We start from the raw sequence: 18,744 nt of genomic DNA, 5'->3' as shown, positions 1-18,744 counted from the left end.
AGGCAGCCGAGGCTCAAGAGTGAAACCAGGAGTTGAGGACATGATGAAGACCAAGGCACCAAGTTAGCCCTGCTGAGAAATCCAGGGGAGTGTGTGAACTGCACTGAGCTGTGTCTGGAAAAGACTGAACAGGCCCGAGATAAAAAGGCCACCAAAGCACTTAGTAAGAAGGGAAAACCCAGAAAGAACCAGGGAAAACTGCTCCCCGACAGCCAGAGAAGACAACTCACTCTGTCAACACTCTCAAATTTCTCTCTTCGAAAAGGTTAAAATATGGACAGTTCAAGGAAGTCAGTCCATGGTGTTCCGGGAAAATGGAAAAGTAAATGAAATAGAGAAAGAGACACTAACTGGCTTGGGGGTAATTTAAGAATTGTCGCATCTCATTGCAAAGCCACCCCCCATGACTTCTGAGAGACTGGGGAAATGAGAAAAAGTTTCTGAGTTCTGGTAAAACCACAAATGTTTTTCAAAAAGAAAACGGAAGGACCCTAAACACTGCAGGCCAGTCAGCTTTGTGTCAGTACCTGCAAAGGTGAGAAAATGAACTTCATTCGGTCAACCCACTGCAGTGAGTGTGCCACGGTGCCCAGTGACAGGCTGACATCTACAGCGGGGAAGACGGGGTACTGTTCCCCACCATGCACATGGCAGGAGGTAGAGCCAAGGAGACTCTCCTTTCATGTCTTCACATGCAAGCTGTTTGACCCACAACATGAAAGAGGGAAGAAGAAGAATTCAATGGAAAGAAGTTCATATTACAAATGACTTTTCAAATTGGGCTCTGTGTTCCAGAAAGTGGATAAACCCTGACAAGAGGCTAATCAGGCCAGGAGAGAAGAAGGCGGCAGGGATGGGAGCCGAGGGTGGGTGCTGGAGTCTATTCAATGGGTAGACCACCAGCCCAGAGTGGCAGGTTCCAGGTTTCATAAGCCACTAAAATTCTTTACTGAAGCCTTCTATCTGTAAGATGGAAAAAGCAAGCTCCCTGGCTGGATGGTGTGGGACTGGGGGAACAGTGTTTGTGTGGCCTGGGGGTGGAGGGCGGGTATTCCATCCACCGGCCCCCTCCCCCACCCAAGGAAACTGAGGCCTCTACAGCACAGAGGCAGCAAAAACCACTGGGCTAGATAAAAGGACTGAGAACATGCTCAGTGAATTTGGCATTGATAACAAAATAGGCAAATTCAACAATACAAAAGAAGGCAGGGATGATTTTCATAACTCATCTTGAACTGTGGGAAAAAAACTCATTAGACCAAAAATGGCCAGTGAAGGTAGCTGCAGGCAGGAAAATGGGCCCATCCTTTCCCTACTTCACAATTGACTGCAAATCAGGAAACTCAAATGGAATGAAATCAGTATAGCTCAGGTTCACCTAAGCCCCTAACAGAAAAGAAAGGAAATTTAGGTTCAAGCTTAAAAAATGGCAGACTATGCACAGCTTTGATTCTGATTTGAATGGGCTAATTAAGTGCCTGAAAGAAACAAACAAATAATGACTTTGCCTCAGTTGCTTACTTAAAAAAGAAATGTTCTCTTTAGGGTTCAGCAAAAGAACTTTTAACTATGGTGTACTTTTTTTGTATGTGGTTGTGACTTTTCATTGTGGCAATATTTATACAACATAAAATCTGCCATTTTAACCATTTTTAAGTGTACCATTCAGTGGCATTAATCACACTCATGTTGTGCAACCAATATTGCTATCAATTTCCAAAACCCTTTCATCACTCCAAACAGAACCTCTGAACCCATTAAGCAATTACACCTGTTCTCCCTCCTGCCAGCCACTGGGACTCTCTGGTCTGCTTTCTGTGTCTATGAATTTGCCTGTTCTAGGCATTTCATATAAATGGAATCAGACCATACGTGTGACCTTTTGTGTCTGGCTTCTTTCACTCAGCGTCATGTTTTCAAGGTCCTTCTATGTCACAGCATGAAACAGCACTGCATTTCTCTTTATGATGGAGTAACATTCCACTGCAGTCTACAGCACGTTTTGTTTATCTATTCATCTGTTGATGGACGCTTGGGTTGTTTCCGCTTTGTGGCTACTGAGAAAATATGGTGTCCTTTCATAGCCATGGGATGAAGAAGTGGAACTGTCCACTCTGGATAAAGCAGGCTGGCAGGGAGGGGCGGGGGGGGCCTTGGCAACAGAAAGACCAAAAGGCAGGAGTGGCTGAACATGGGGCAGGAGGGAGGCTGTGGCCTTGAGGAAGGAGGGTCAGTGGAGAGGCAGGGAACCAGCTAACGTTAAGCCCTACGATGCAGCCTATCAGATGCTACAATACTAGCAACGGATGGAGCACGCGGCTCAGCGTGGCGTGCTTCTCACAGACGTGCCCGATGGCTCTGGCTGACCCTGCCCTCTCTGGCTGTCCACCTCTGCACCTGCCAGGGGAGGTGAACCATACCAGGTGATTCCTAAGGTCCCTTCCAGTTCTGACAATCAGTCCACCAAGACCTTGACCATGATGTGACTATATAGTTAACAGACTAATAAGGGCCCTCTCTGGAGGGTGGCGAGAGAAAGGGGACTTTGGAGGGGGTGAAGGTCCAATTCCTCCAGAAGGAAGACATGGTGCTCACTGCAGAAAAGGGTGCAGCTTCCAGGGGGTCCCACCGCCCACCCCAGAGGCTTGGCTCCTAGTGAGTATCAGGGAGGAGTCGGAGAGGCTCAGCAGATGTGGGAGAGGCACAGATCTGCCCCAGGGATGAGTGCTTCCCGGGGGCCAGGCTGGCGCGTCAGGGAATTCTGAAACCACTAGTGAAGAAACTGAGGGAAAGGCCTAATGGGCAGGGCAAACAGGAACATAAGTGGTTTCTACCACAGACCAGAGTGACCCAGAGCCAGGTTGCATTGAGGGACATGGCCTGGACAAGGGACACAGCGCGCCTAAGAGATATGGGAGAAAAACTCAGAACAAGAGCCACATTTCTGCTGTCAACACCAGCTGGCAGTGTGGCCCGCCTGAAAACACCGAATCACTCTAGGGCCACACTCCTCATCTATGTGCTGGGTGGCTCAAGACCTATAATCTCTGAGGTCCCCTCCGGGGAAAATTCCAGAGCACACGGGAGCACCAAAGTGGGTGTCAAGAGAGACCTCCTCCACAACCATTCTCTCAGCAAATATTCACTGGGCACTGCTCTGTGACAGGCTTGGTGCTCGGTGCCCTTCCTTCCTTGTGCATAACATGAACAGGCGCAGCAGCCACAGCATCTTCTGGTTGCAGAGATTTGCCAAGGGCAAGTTAAAGCAGCCAGTGACCATTTGCCAGCCTCCAGGCGAGCTTGCTGTCAATGCCAATGGAGAGGTGTGGCTGGCATCAGGCACTCTCCCACCCCTGCCAAACACAATACTCGGGCCCCTTCACATTTAGGGCCCCTGGGTAGGGCCCCTAGGGCTGAGACAAGCGGGAAGAAGGTGGCTGCAACCCAGCTGTCAGCTACACTCACCTTTACGCAGGAGTAGATCACAGACACAAACACCACCAAGGTCAGCAGCAGGGAACAGGTCAGGTAGAAGCTGAGCATGAATACGGAGCTGGAGGGAGAGAGGAGGGGAGGGAGAAGCCAGGCTCAGGTGGCAGGACTGCAGCTTCTGGGGGTCCTGCCTGGCAAGCAGGCCACAGGTCCCCCATGCCCATCCTCACAGCTTCAGAGGGCCTGGGCTCTGAAATCCGGAGAGGGAACCTGAAGTTGCTCCATCTCTCCTAATCCACTGCCCAGCCTTTTGCACTGACTCCCTGAGTAGGGCTTACATGGCCTTGCAGGTGGATTCTGGAGCCCCCTATAAGGGTATGGTTCCCTCCCCTTCCGGCGGGGAAAGCAGCCCACAGGAAGCTGAATGGAGAACCAGGTGACACCTGATAGGTATTTTGCCTAATTCTCAGCTATTCACTGATGTGCTTCATTTAGCTTGGAAGAACCACCTGGTTATTCCCTCCAAGTCGTCACTCACTGCTCCATAAATAACTGTGAAAGCTGAAAACTGATTGGATCAGTAGCCTTCATTTCTAGAAATGCCTATGTCAGCAGCACAGCCAGCCACTCTTTGAGAAACAGGGGTGGCTGTCTCTTTAGAAGGGCAGAATCTCTAAGCCCCACCCCCTTTCCACTGCCAGGTCCAACAAGTCCCGCAGTTTTTGCTCCTCTATTCCTAGGCAGTTCAACAACCAAAATGCAAGGATTTCCCTCTGCCCCTCCTTCAGAGGCAGATCACTGATGACCTTCACGGCCACCACAGGTGGCCACCCTCAGACAAAAGAGCTGTAAGTGACTTTCCATCTGGAACTTCCCATTGGCCCTCCTGGGGCAAGGGCTGGCCCGGGGACAACGCACCCCACCATACCACCAGGTGGCCTTTCAAGGGAGGAAGAGTGGCCTGACGATGCCAGGTGTTGTTATGGGGTTAAAAGCCAGTGGGGGGCGTGAGAGGCAGGTGAACACCTCTAGGGAGGATTCAAACAGCGTCTTTGTTCCAGGCCTCCACAAAAGCCGGCACTTAGCTGCCTTCAACAAATGGAACAAGGGAAACGAATTCTCTTCAGAGGAAAAGAAAGATCTTCAGAGTGGCTTTTAAGGCTTTCCTAGAGAGGAGGTGGCTAGAGAATGACCTCTGCCAATGTCTAAGCCACTTGGAGCTGTGGCCAGAGGAGGGAATGAAGCCGTTGCAGGCCGGGCAGGTAACTGAGATGACCCAGTCCCCAAGCTGCTGCAGAGAAGGAAAAGCAGCAAAGAGGCAGGACTATGCACTCAAGCTACAGGGACTGTCAGTTGCAATGGGATGAAAAACCAGATTGCTTTTTTTTTTTTTGAGACAGTCTCGCTTTGTTGCCCAGGCTGGAGTGCAGTGGTGTGATCTCAGCTCACTGCAACCTCTGCCTCCCAGCTTCAAGTGATTCTCCGCAGCTGGCATTACAGGTGTGCACCACTACGCCTGGCTGATTTTTGCGTCACCACGCCCGGCTGATTTTTTGCATTTCCACTGTGTTGGCCAGGCTGGTCTTGAACTCCTGGCCTCAAGTGATCCACCTCCCTTGGCCTCCCAAAGTGCTGGGATTACAGACGTGAGCCACTGCACCTGGCCTCCAGGTTGCTTCTTGATACTTGTGGCTCCACATCAGTACAGAAAGACGGGGTTTTATGCCAACAAGGACCCCAGCTCTGTACAGCCTCAGTGCAGGAGTCAACCAGGGTGGAGCTGGCTGCCAGTGCCTGGTTTTCACCTGTGGCATCCAACAGAGCCATGGCAGATACAAATGTAAAGGGGATCTTTTCATTCTTTTAATAATGTCATTAAAAATAAAATACATGTCGACATCATGTACCTCCTGCTATGGTACACAGAGAAGGACACATCATCACTTCAGTGGGAGCCTTGTCAAAATGTAGACCCCCCCAATCTAATCATGAAAAAACATCAGACACACCCAAATTGAAACTACAAATTAAGTGGCCAGTACTCCTCAAAAGTGCCAAGGTCATGAAAGACAAGCAAAGGCTGAGGAACTATCATAGATGGGAGGGGACCGAGGACATGAATCAACTACATGTAACGCGGGATCCTGAACTGGCTCCGGGAACACAAACTGGATAGTGAGGGGAAAATGATGAATTAGAATAAGGTCAGTAGGTGAGTTAATAGTATCATTTTAGTGTTAATTTCCCGGTTTTGATCATTATACACAGTTACAGAAGTTGTCAACATTTGGGGAAACCGGATGCAGGATGCACAGAATCCCTCTCGGCTACTTTTGTAACTTCTCAAATACCATTATTTCAACATGAAAAACAGAAGGTACTGGCTTCGAGGACTCTTTAGATGAAGCAAGGCTTAGAAGATATAACCAAATGCAATCAGTGGATTTTGAGTAGACCCTGGCTACAAATAAACTAAAAGTAGAAGACATTTTGGGGGACAGTTTGGGAAGTTTCAATATGGACTGGGTAGTAGATGATAGTAGGGAATTGATGCTAATTTTTTTGGTATATAAAGTATTGGGGTTAAGGAGGAAAATGTCCTTAAATTAGGTATATATTGAGTTTTTTAGGGGTAAATGTCTTTGTCTAAATTTACTTAAATAAAATCAGAATAAAAATGGATGAAAAAAACACTGCAAAATATTAACAGTTGTTGTATCTAGGGGATGGGTACTGATTAATTACTTTTCTGTGCATTTGAGGAATTACATAATAAAAAGTAAAAATATGTCTTTATACATACACTTATATGTATGTGTGTATATATATATATATATGTATAGGTGTGTGTGCATGGGTGTACATACATAAGACAATTATGTTTCTCTCCCAAGGGAGACTCTAATGTGAATGACAATTTAACAAATACCTCAACCTCATTTCCAAAAGCGCACTGCATACTTCAAAGTACTCCCCATAGAAGCCACAGGCTTTCTTGGCAACACAGCCAGTCCTCAGAAGAGTTCAGAAACACCTCTTTGTGAAATACTTTCAGAACTTGAAATCCATTCCTAGAAATATCCACAGTAGTAGAAAACCTGCATCTTTTGAAGATTTTTTGTTTTTTCAAGAACTAACAGAAAGCAGCCCAGGGAATACTTTGGGTGACTCAATTGTCAGTGATGGGGTGGGCTAATGGGACGAGACAATTAAGTGATAAAAAGGAATCTCTTGACCAGGCGTGGTGGCTCACGCCTGTAATACTAGCACTTTGGGAGGCCAAGGCGGGTGCATTGTCTGAGCTTGGGAGTTTGAGACCAGCCTGGGAAACATGGTGAAACCCCGTCTCTACTAAAATACAAAAAAAATTAGCCGGGCGTGGTGGTAAGCACCTCTATTCCCAGCTACTCAGGAGGCTGAGGCAGGAGAATTGCTTGAACTTGGGAGGCAGAAGTTGCAGTTAGCCAAGATCGCGCCTCTGCACTCCAGCCTGGGCGACAGAGCGAGACGCTGTGTCCCCACCACCCGCCCCCCACCAAAAAAAAAAAAAAAAAACAGCATCTTTCGTGCAGCTGTGCAGCGCCTAGTGAGAAGTCGCCCACCCTGGAATGAGCACATCACCTTCCCACTCAGAGAGGTCAGACCCCTGGCTTCCTACCCCACTGAGGGCACACTCAGAAACTTCTCTCCCTGCCTGAGCAAGTGCAGGCCAGACTCCCTGCTCTGTTCTCCTAAATGACCACCCCCTCCCACTCCTGGGATTCCCTGCAGCCAGAGGAAGGAGCCCAAGAGAGACGGGGATACTCACTGGGGCACGATGGTGATCTGCACAAAGCAGATGAAGAGGAAGACGAGCGAGGCACACGCCACATAGGCACCAAATCGGTCGTCTACCTGCTTGGAGTACTGAGAGGAGATGGGCAGGGTGAGAGGGGCCAAGGTACCTGGCCCGGTCCACTCCAGCCCTGTCAATCCCACACACCCGGGGCAGCCACTCAGGGCTGGTCACCTGTGCAGCCCACTCCCACAACAGGGAAGACTCGAGAACCAGAGCCAGACTTAGACCCCAGGAAACCAGTCCAGATCACCAGAAGGTAGTGCCTATGGAGAGGGTAGTTGAGACGGACCTGAAACCTTCTGCAGGTGGGTCACCTTCAGAGTAATCCATAATGATCATGGCTGTACATGACTGCATGCCATCTACACGCTAGGAAATATGCCAGATGTCCACAGGCATCATCCAGCACCCCCACAAGAGCCCAAGAAGTCGGAATAAAACTGCTGTCATTTCTTCTTCAGAGATGAGCAAGCTGGGCCTCAGAGAGCTCACAAGACTTGTCCAAAGTCACATCTGAGGCTCCCAGCCCCAGCTCCTCCCATGATACCAAGCAGCCACACTGATGGAGGTTGGGCTGGCACAGTCACCCAGAGTAACACCCAAGTCAGGTCCATATACTGCTGGTCCCTTTCCACAGCTTCACCTTGCTAATTCAGTTTGCTTGCCTGGTTTAATGCTGATGAGCATACCACAAGTCCATTTTAACTGAACCCTGGGGAGATGCTGCCACATAGTGCAAAGAGAACTGACTGGACCAGGGTCTGGCTCCAGCTCTGTCACTACTTCACTGGGGGGCCGAAAGCAGGTCCCCAAACCACTCTGGGCTTTAGCTTTCTCATTCACAATGTGAAGAAACACAACAGAGAGATCTCGACTGTCCCTGCCAACTTCAACACCTTGAGGCCCCAATGTGACAAAGCAGGTGGGCTGTCCATTGACAATGATGACAACAATGCAAATAGCAACTAATATGCGCCGAACGCCTACTATGCAACAGATACTGTTTCACACATAGAAACTCTGCTGGCCATGGTGGCTCACACCTGTAATCCTAGCATTTTGGGAGACCGAGGCGGGTGGATCACCTGAGGTCAGGAGTTCAAGATCAGCCTGTCCAACATGGTGAAACCCCATCTCTACTAAAAATACAAAAATTAGCCAGGAGTGGTGGCGGGCGCCTATAATCCCAGCTACACAGGAGGCTGAGGCAGGAGAATCACTTGAACCCCGGGGGAGGAGGTTGCAGTGAGCCGAGATCAAGCCACTGGACTCCAGCCTGGCCAACAGAGTGCAAAAAAAAAAAAAAAAAAAAACAACTCATTTCATCCTCACTATGTCACTATGACCCTATGAAGTGAGAATGTTAACTGTCCCCATTTTCCAGATAATGAAACTAAGGCACAGAGAAGTCAAGGTGTATCTCTTCCAACCAGGGAAGCCTCCCTAGAACTCGCATCTCCCTAGGTAACGCAGCATCTGAGCTAGGGAAACTGAGGCCACCCCTCCTGTGGTGCTGGGGGCAGAAGGGAGCTGTCCTGTTTTCTTGCCCTCCTCCTCCTGGTCCTGGTTTGGCACAGGGGCCTCCTTCCCACCCAGGGTGCTGTACCTTCTTCTCTAAGTCAGGCTCCCTGAAGGTCAGGAGGAACTTGCGGACGTGCTCAGACCGAAGCCTGTCGATGCTCCTGGCGTCAATGGCACGGCCCAGAAACTCATCCACTTCGTCCTCAGGGTTCGCACTCTCCTGGGCGTTCCTGGGGAGCAGAAGGCACGGGCGTGAGACAGGCTGACCACAGGGGCACCAGCAGAGGGCTGGCTCTTCTGACCATCCCCCCAGACTCTCTGAGAGGCCCGGCAGCTGTCCACCATCAGCTCAATCAGGGCAGCGGGAGCTGAGACTGAGACCAGAAGCCTAAGCCGTGCTCTTAACAACTGCACAGATGAACAGACAACTGCCCAAGTCTCAGCCCCCTTTGGGCTGAAGGGCCTTGTTGACAATAGGCTTTTCTGACTCTGTTAACATATTATATTCGCATAACAATGTGAGCTACCATTGACGGTTTAATTGGACTTTCCCTATAGCTAACAGGCTCTGCTCTTTACCCTCTAGCTCTGCTATCCTCCTGAAAAGAAGCCCTAGATCGGGCAGCGAGATTTTCTGCCAGTTTCTGCCACAGGGACTGTGGCCCACCTGGTTTCTTTCACCCAGCTCAGGGCACTCTTGAGAAGCAGGTTTCATAGACTTGAGTGCTGACCTTCAACACCCTGTTTCTCAGGGTGGAGCCCAGTCCTGGAGTGGAATTTCTGACAGTCCTGAGAACCGGAAGTGAAGGAGGGAGAAGAGGGCATTGCCTTGCGGCACTGGATGCCAGGCACTGCTGACCAGTGTGTAAGGTCTGCACTTTCCTGAGGGAGCCAAGTGTGCACACGTGCATAAGCGTGTCACGGAGATAAAATGGGCAGTGCTGAGGCCCTGTCCTTCTGCTGGGTGGCCTGGGCTCCTGGGCTGCCCTGGCCTGTCTGGGGCTGCTGCTGACCACCTGACGGCTAGGGTGGGCTCCATTCACTCTCAGCTAAGACTGCAAGAGGGGTCATTTTCCATGGAGTGTGGAGAAACCAAGTGATAAGGTGGATTGGGAGATATCCCCCAGACCCAGGGAGCAGGAATAAGGAAGGGCATATTACTCACTTGTCCTTGGGGTCTTCAAAGCCCTACAAGAGAAGGATAGAAAGAGAAAGAGAAGAGAATGAGAACAGAGAAAACTGAAAACTCAGAGGCTTCTAGATGGCTGCGGCTCATCTCCTCTCTACAGTCTCCCAAAGGGCGTGGACATAGAGAGGACTGTCATTCAGCAGCTCCTTTCCTTCCTTCCTTCACTTGGAGAATACAGCTGGGTTCTCCCTAACAGACAGGTGCTGTGCTAGACGCCGGGGATGCCCTGAGATTTCACTTCATCCACCAGCACAACCCATGTGTCTAGGCTCTTCCTGCCCCCATGCTCAACTCCTTTCCTAAATCTCTCCTCGACATCCTCCTGCACCCTGGGCTCAGAGGGTCCCCTCTCAATCCTGCCTCTTACTCAGATGGAAATCGGGAATTGCTGGGCTGCACAATCTCTGTCACACGGACACACTCATGCACACTCGCCTCCTCATGTACATCACACAGAGCACACATAAAATCTCCAGGAGTTCGCACATTTTGCACTTAAAAAAATTACACTCTAGTTACCTGCAACAGCTGTTTTAGTAACTGAGAATCAATGCTTTCTTGTAAGGCCAGGGTTGACTGGGGACTCAGAGGGTAAGGAACCCACCTGCCACAAATCTGACTGCTGTTCTATCAGAGGTGAGGGTGGGAAGGGCCCTTACCAGCAGTCAAAATCAAAGCCCTCTTGAATCCATGAATTCAAGAGGGAGAGATGTGTGTCAGGGTCTCACCAGTAGTGGCAGAATAGAGGCTTCCCCACTGTGGGGAGGGGTGGAATCTCAGAGGTGGTGTGGGAGGTGACAAGTAGCCCCAGGATGTGCTGTTTAGATTAGCCTCGGGATGCCAGGACTAGGACAGAGGATGCCCCTTCCCTGGCAGTGTGGAGCACTCTGCTGGGCAAACAGAGTTCGGCAAACACTGGGTGAACCCAAAATCCAAATGAACACACTGCTCTTCATTCCCAATGAAGACACGGTTTGAAAGTACAAAAAGAGGGATTCATGTTCCTCTCCATGAGCCAGGGCCACCAGGCACTGAAACAGACATGGGGCCCTGGTGACACAGAGTCTCTACCCCTGGCTGAGGGCTCCGGGGAGCCTCAGCAGCCTCTGGAGTCACCTCCAAGTGACCAACTATCGCTCTGAAACCTCCTCCCGGGCTGCCAGCACCAGCCCAGGATGGCCTGGCAGTTGTCTGCCTAGGCAAACTGCACGCTTCTTCTTGTCCTCTGAGAATGGCCAGGCCCTCCCTCCAGACTGTAAGGTCCACGTCACCATCCCAGCCCTGGGATGGAGGAGTAGATGTCACTCAAGTGAGCTCTCCCTCCCGGGGGCAGGCCTGTGCCTGATGCTCCCAGCATCCCTCGGAGCACAGGCGTGGTGGGCAGCAGAGAGCTGGACAGGCAAGCTCCCTGCGGAAGACCCCCTGCGAGGGGTTGGCCCACTCAATTCCATCCCAGGAGCTGGCAAAAATTTTACTACGGAACCGAGAAGAACTGAGCTATATTACATGTATGCTGGTCTCTACAGTTCAAAAATAGGCTGAAATGTTGTGAATAAGCCTGTTCTGATCTTTCCCGATGCTCCTTTGGTCATCTGCTGAGGCTGGTGCATGGGACCCATTTTTTCTTCCTGTGCTGAGTGGGGGGCCGGGACCATCCTAACCACACTGCTTGCCATGTTGGTGTGGAGAGCTTAGAGCCAGGTCAGCATGGCGAGTTGGTAACAGTACAGAAAATATACTGGTCCACAAACCATGGCAGGGGGATCGTTAAGAACACAACGGAGTGGACTGGGCTCAAATCCTGCCACCTACTTACTCTAACAGTTCCAGGACAGCGGCTACTTGGCCTCTCCCAGTCCGCCTACACTCCCTCCTGAAGCACCAGGGCCCCACCCTACCGGCCATTCCTGGGTTTGGTGAAAGGAGCTCAAGCCCACATGTGTCTTCCCACTGGCAACCTTTCTATTAATAAATAACCTTAAAGACCTTATGACACTAGTGCCTAAGCATCAACCAGCATGGTTCATCACTGTTTTAAAAGCTGGGTAAAAGCTGGAAAAGATTTAAAAGGCACTGCTGACTCCAACTGCAAACCTTCTAACAGCTCTCACTCACTACTTCGCGCTCCCGGCCCATCCCCGCTTCAGTGGACCGTTTCTCAGAAAACTCATCCAGTGTGGGCAGCTCAGGGTGAAAACCTGCCTTCTGTGGATCTCTCTCCGAGATTCCAGGCACATGTAGCACAAAGAGCCCAATGGCCCTTGTGGCAGCTGCGGAACCTGTCACCATCCCCAGCCTAGATATTCCCACTGGCCACGCTGGAGTGGGGCCCAGAGGCTGTGCATTGATGGCAGCCCCCTCAGGGGACACCAGATCCAGCCAGGGCATGAGCCTCTGTTCCCACAGCCCCGTTCTTCCACACTCCTTCCCTTCCCTGCTGGGCAAAGCCATGAACGCCGTGGAGGAGACTTCCTGGCAGCCTCCTTCTCCAGAGACTGTCCCTTCCCCATGACAGTCTTGACTGCGAATTCTTCCAAAATTCCTTGTCCTAATGAGTAATATATCTGCCAACACAGTGCTTATAGTCCAAACTATCTCCTTTAAGACTCCAAGATAACTAAAGATATAGCTTATATCAAATATCACTAAAAAATAACTTTCCAAGGATTCTAAACAGAAACAATCTCTCACCACCAGGCCCTGCCTCCCTGCCAGCTGCTCCCTGCTCTTCCCTGGCCACCTCCCTGCCTTCCCCTCCTCCCCACCTCCCTCCCCTACTCCCCAGCTTCCCCTCCACTTCCTGCTCAATGCCTCCTCTCTCTCGGCCCTCCTGCCTCTCTGCTGTCCCTGCTCTCAATCCTTCCCCCTTTCTCCCTTTCTCCCTTGTTTTTATTTTTGAGATAGGGTCTCATTCTGTCCCCCAGGCTGGAGTGCAGTGGCATGATCATGGCTCACTGCAACCTCAACCTCCTGGGCTCAAGCAATCCTCCTGCCTCAGCCTCCCGAGTAGCGAGAACTGAAGGAGTATGCCACTATGCCTAGCTAATTTTCCTTTTTATTGTTTGTAGAGACAGGGTCTCACTATGCTGTCCAGGCTAGTCTTGAACTCTTGACTGCCCTGACCATGTGGGTACAGAGTCTGCAGGAGACTATCAAAGGGCTGGGGTGACAATGGGTACAGCTGCCAACTGCTCTTTGCTCAGGGGAGGGAGGGTGGTGGCTGGAGCCCTTAGTGGCACTGACCAGGTCTGTCGACATTCAAGTCTGGAGCCCTGGGGAAGGCCAGGTTTCTCCACTCTGCTGTCTGGTAACCCAGGCCCCCCCCAAGAGGTGTCTCTACTGTCAGAATGTTAAATGGGGGTCTTGGCTCAATTCACTTTTCCTCCTGTACATTTTCCTTAAATTCGTATCATCTGCTACGTGTTGGCTAACAAGGAGCGAGCGACTGGGTCCCCAGCATGTCCCATTCTCCAGGCTCCTGGCTCTTGTCTGCTGACCCTGCTGGATTTCCATGGAGTCTGTCTCTGATCCCTTCTGCCACAACCTCAACCCAGTCTGCTCCACAGAGCCCAAACTTGGAGCTACTTGTGCAACACGCACCTCCTTCACTAAGTGGCCACACAGAAACCACACACACACACATACACACACACACACACACACACACACACACACACACGCAGTCCCTGTGCCATCCCTCGGCCCTTCCTTGGTATGGGTGACTCCCACCTGGGAACCTGGTGCCCCCGAGCTAAGCAGCACACCTGAGGGGCAGAAGCCAACCTCTCAGACAGTAGGAGAGAAAACACCACTGCGGTAACGTGGCTTCTTCCTCCTCTTCCCACCCGGAATCCATCTTCCTGCCATTGCTGCCAGAGCCCAGGCAGTGCATCCTGAATTCACCTGTCCCGGTGTGCGCAGGCAGGGTCCCTGGAGGTGGAGCTGACACCCGCCCATGGCCTCCCCGACTTGCTCAACCCACATGCTCCCAGTGGAAGGCTGGCATTAGTGGGGGGTCTTTCTCAGCACAGAGGGCAAAGGGGACCACCACCTGGCACTTCCCAGAAAGCATTAGGATAATTTCTGAGCAACTGAACCAAAAGATGTGGTTTAACTTGCCTGGGAAATGCAGGAGGTGCTGGAAGAGGGTATGACAAGCTGATGCCCACCCAACTCCCTGGGGCCTCACCAGACAGTGCCAAGAGACAGCTGGAGGCTGTGGCTGGCCGAGTCTAGCCAGACATGCCTGCTTCCAGGCTGTGCCGCAAGCTCTGCCAAGAGGGAGGGAGGAAGGGGTGCTGCCAGTCTGTTCCAAAGCCTAATGAGGCATGCCATGGGGTGGTGGGGAGAGCTTGGGGCCAGAAGCAGGTGCCCTACTCCTAGTCCAAAGTTGGGGCAAACCACACTTGCATTTGCTTGTCTGGCCCCCCAGATTCCTTTGGGCAACACGAGGCATCTGGTGCGGGCCTCGTGCCCACAGAAGGCCCTAGCCTTGGAGAGTGTTGCCCGCAGGCTGCCCCACCAGCCACTCACCATCCGCTTCATCTCCTTGGACACCTGGTTGCCACCCAGGTGGTTGTAGAAGGGGCGCTCAGCCCCCCAGTGTGGTGGGTTATGCCCGATGGAGTTGGTTCTCTGGCGGTTCATCTTGGCGATCATGGCCTTCTCTTCTTTCTGGAAGACGAACACAGATGCATCAGCCTGCGGGCAGGGTCACCTGAGTCCAAGCGCGGGGCTCCTGATCCTCCCCCAAACACGGTACCTGGCCAGGTAAGGGGCTAAGACAGCTGCCCTTTCCTCTCTGCACAGCCCTGGAGCCCAGAGCTCAGCCCAGATCCTGGAACTCCCCAGGCAAGCATCTTGAATCTCTCCAAACTCCCTAATGCCAGCCCTGGCTGGCTCAGGTGGGAGTGGCAAAAGATGATGAGAGTTGGTCTTGTGAGAAAGCGAAGAGCTTGGGAACATCTGCCATTTGCAAGGAGTTCTCCCTGTAAGTTTGACTGTAAGATTCTATCCTGGGTGCCCTTCTCTCCTCTGGATGGCCAATGCTCTGAAAGGCCTGAGCTGATGCACCCGGCTGTCCGCACTGTGCCTCCTCCCCCTACTCTGGGGGGCAGGGCGATCATCGAGGGCTGAGCTTGGGTCTCCTAGGCAGCTAGACCAACTCATGCCTAAGCCTCCCAACTTGGTCCCTGGTAGGCTGTGGTGTCACATCAGTCTTTGCTCATGGGCAGGCCAGGGTAGGGCTCTAGCTACAGCCTCAAGGGTGGGTGGAGCCTGATCTGAAGGTGCCCAGGAGATACCGGAGGGAGAGGAGACCTGGGATCACAACCTCTGCTCAACTTCTCCAAAATATGCTATAACAGAGAGGGCACTAGGACACGCCCCGGGGCCCAAGAGGCCACTTCCAAATAGGTTTGGGTCAGTGAAGTTATGAGATTCAAGAGCTGACAGGCATTGTACAAATACACAGTGTCTCAGCCAGCTATCTATGGGCCAACACACTCCCCAGGATCTCCTCTATCTGTCTGTCTATCCATCCAAATATCTCGTCTATCTGTCTGTCTGTCTATCCATCCAAATGGGTGCAAGAGAGCTGGAGACCTGAGGCAACCCTGCCCTCAACTCCCTCCCTTGTCAGATAAGATGACGATGGGGACACACAGCCTGCTTCAGCTGACATTGCTGGTGGGGGTGCCTGTCACTCTTTCTGTCTCCATTTCATCCTTTTTGGACTGCTTGTCCAGCTAGAAGAACCAAGAGCCAGGGAACTCAGGGTCTAGGGCAGGAAGCTATGGGAGGCCTTGTGACCCAGGCGCCGAGAGGAGAGATGAGGGTAAAGAGCCTGCAGGACCCAGTTCATTGATACTATGGCCAAGGAACTGGCCAACGCTTACAAACGTGTCAAGGAAACCATGAGGAGCTGTCCCCACAGGGCCCTGAATCCCCCATTCCTCTTCCTGGTGCCTGTGGAGGGTCTGACACAGCTCCTGTGAAGGGCCCCTGCAGCCAGGATCTGTCCCCTGGGGCGCTGCATGGTAGGATAAGGTGTCCCTCTGACGTCCCTCTTGGCACGGGCACCTGCCTTCAACAGCCCTGCCTGCCTCCCTTTAAAAATCGCCTTTGCTGTCGTCCAAGACTCTCTGAACTCTTCTCACAGCTTAATTTTGTATTTCATTTCACTTCTTAGGAAGAGAAATGGGGAAGCTTTTCTCTATCAAAGGGCACTGACTGACAGATAAATTCAACAGAAAGACTCATAAGTAAAAGGCATTTTAGTTTAGGGAGAAATAGAAAATGTTCTCTTGATTTGCTTTAAAAATTAAGAACATGGAACATGACACTATTAAAAATAGAACACTGAAGTCTGCTAATAATTTAGCTTTATATTTCAGCAAGTGTGGGCTGAGACAAAGGGAGAAAAAGAAACAGACTAGAAAAGGAAAGGGGAAAATAGGTTCAAGAAACAAAGACATAGGCACATGTGGAGATGGACACCAATCTATGGATCAGAGAGGGAGAGATTAGGGCAAGTGTCCACCCCAGTAAAAGGCAAATGAAAAGGAGAGAGATGGAGATAAAATATATGGTATCCACAGACTCCCTTGATGCTGATTTCCAGCTTGTGGACTTCTGATGGCTTGTTGCTAACTGATTTGAGGCCTGTTGCATTTTTGCAAAAGAAGCAGTATTAAAAGATTCCCTCTTTACCATCCTTTTTGCAAGGCCTAACTGCTGGGGTCCTTTTTAAGATGCAGGAACCACAACTGCATAAGAAATTCATGACTTCACTCAAGGAAAGAGAAGGAAGGAGCAGGTCACGAAAATGTTCCTCCCTGGAGGAAGGGAGCCCCTCAGTCCCCTGGCCCCCCAGCCCACAGACCCGCTTCTGGGTGCAGCGCAGGATGAGGAAGGTCTCGATACTGTGCTCTTTGAGGTAGGCGTTGCGCTCGCCCCCACAGCCTGGCTCCACCTCGTAGTCCCCATTCAGGTAGTTGAGTGTAGCCTTGGTGATGTGGATGCGTCTACGGGGGGCAGGGATCAGGGTGGAGAGGGCAGAAAACTCAAAGTCAGAACGTCAGCTCCCGTGAAAAACCAAACTGCAATTAGTGGGTTCACTACAATTCAAACCCTAGGGCCCCGAGCTCTGCTCAAATCCTAACCTCAACCTTGCATGGTACCCTCCATTACTATCAAGTGGGCTCTCATGCCCACTGCAACCACACTATCTCACACTGAACATCCTGGCACAGACTGCTACATTAGCTTGCCCAAGACAACATGGCCTCCAGTCTTGCAAACTTTGCAAGCCTCTCACTCCTGCTCAGAAGCCAGCAATGGCTCCTGCACGCGACAGGACGGAGTCCAAATTCACGAGTCTGGCACTCATGCCTTCTGAACACAGGCGCTGTTTCTCCTAGCCGTCCCTAAAAGGCCATCTGCTCTTCTCTCATTCCTTGGAAATGCTGTGTTCTCCACACCTGTGCCTTGCCTCGCTGTGTTCCCTCCGCCTAGCAGCAGGCTCTTCCCACCCCACCTTCCTCACCCCTCCCAGTCCTGCTTCCTTTATGGTCTAGCCATCCCAGAAACTATCTGTGCTTCCTCCCTCCTCCAGAACTCTGTCTATCACATCTCACCAGCCACCATGGTTTGGGTCAATATCTTCTGGGTCAAGGCTCAGGGAAGGGTGACATAATGCTCCCACAACTGGCCAATGGTGGCACAGGTGATTTGGCAAGTAGAGGAATTTCTACTTCCACTGTGCTCACCCCAGCACCCCCCAGGTGCTTGCTGCCCATCCTGCCCACCCCACCCTGCCCCGCCTCACCTTTGCAGGATGGTCACCCTGGGTGGGCTTGAGTGGGAACCCAGGTCGGGGCCCCAAGCCACCCACAGCCGTCACTCACCCCGCCTTGCCGCCAGCCTCCATGTGGTTGGCTAGCGTGACGTCATTAGACCAGACGTCGAACTGCCACTTCCTGAGACCAAGGACACCGCAGTGTACTCGCCCGCTGTGAATTCCCACACGCATGTTCACGTTCACCCCTGTCACCTCCCGGACCAACCTGGGGATGGAGCAGGGGTAAGGCTGGGAGAAGGCTGGAGGCCAGGCACACAGAGTGGGGGTGAGGCTGCAGGTGCAGGGAAGGTGAAGGTGCGGGGATCAAAGAGGCTTCTCTCTCCCATCCAGCCCTAGAGTCCAAGAACGTTCAGCCTGAAGGGCACTGGGGCGGGCGGCAGGTGCAGTTGGCTGTGAAAGGGGCTGTTCCCGGCTTGGCCACAAGGTGGCGCAGTGCCACACTAAAACCCAGAGCCCTGATGCTTCCCCTCCAGGAGGGCACTTCTGGCCAGCACTGCCCTGTCAATTAAATTGTGATTGGAAAAATGCAAATGCACGTTAGGGCCGACTTGAATTAAACGGGGAAGTTACCACCACTCCAAACCCTATTTGTATAATGCTCTTGTGGGTAAGGCAGAAATGGCTTTTGGATTATCTTTTTATTGGATTTATCCACACTGTTGCTTCCAAGATGTTAGCAGGGTGATGGCAAAAGGTGGTTACCCAGGTTTCAAGGGTATGGCCTGCTCAGGAGGGAAGGGGAGCCTGGGCAGGTGCAGGGGCTTAGGGTGCTCCATGCCCTAGAGGAAAGCTTGGTCCCGGCCACATGCACCACATATCCATATCTGGGAGCTCCCAGTAGACAGGGCAGGCCCTCCATGTGCACTTATAACTCCTCATGCTGGGCAAGCAGTGGAGGTGGAG

At 51.8% G+C, this 18,744-nt stretch overlaps 1 protein-coding gene across 1 annotated transcript in view; it reads right to left on the bottom strand.

Annotated features, from left to right (window-relative positions):
- The window catches only part of ADCY5 (adenylate cyclase 5), a 168,275-nt gene that overhangs the window by 28,742 nt on the left and 120,789 nt on the right, over positions 1-18,744 (bottom strand). Inside the window, exons 7-13 of the mRNA XM_032150004.3 lie at positions 17,888-18,046; positions 16,864-17,005; positions 14,514-14,654; positions 9,957-9,979; positions 8,877-9,021; positions 7,241-7,338; positions 3,466-3,553 (exon numbers count right to left, since the gene is read on the bottom strand). Coding sequence (XP_032005895.1) covers positions 3,466-3,553; positions 7,241-7,338; positions 8,877-9,021; positions 9,957-9,979; positions 14,514-14,654; positions 16,864-17,005; positions 17,888-18,046 — 796 coding nt within the window. The remainder of the gene's footprint in view (positions 1-3,465; positions 3,554-7,240; positions 7,339-8,876; positions 9,022-9,956; positions 9,980-14,513; positions 14,655-16,863; positions 17,006-17,887; positions 18,047-18,744) is intronic.

The sequence above is a fragment of the Hylobates moloch genome, unplaced genomic scaffold (genome assembly GCF_009828535.3).
Source record: "Hylobates moloch isolate HMO894 unplaced genomic scaffold, HMol_V3 SCAFFOLD_4, whole genome shotgun sequence".
NCBI lineage: Eukaryota > Metazoa > Chordata > Mammalia > Primates > Hylobatidae > Hylobates > Hylobates moloch.
This window is presented reverse-complemented; position numbering and strand designations above follow the sequence as displayed.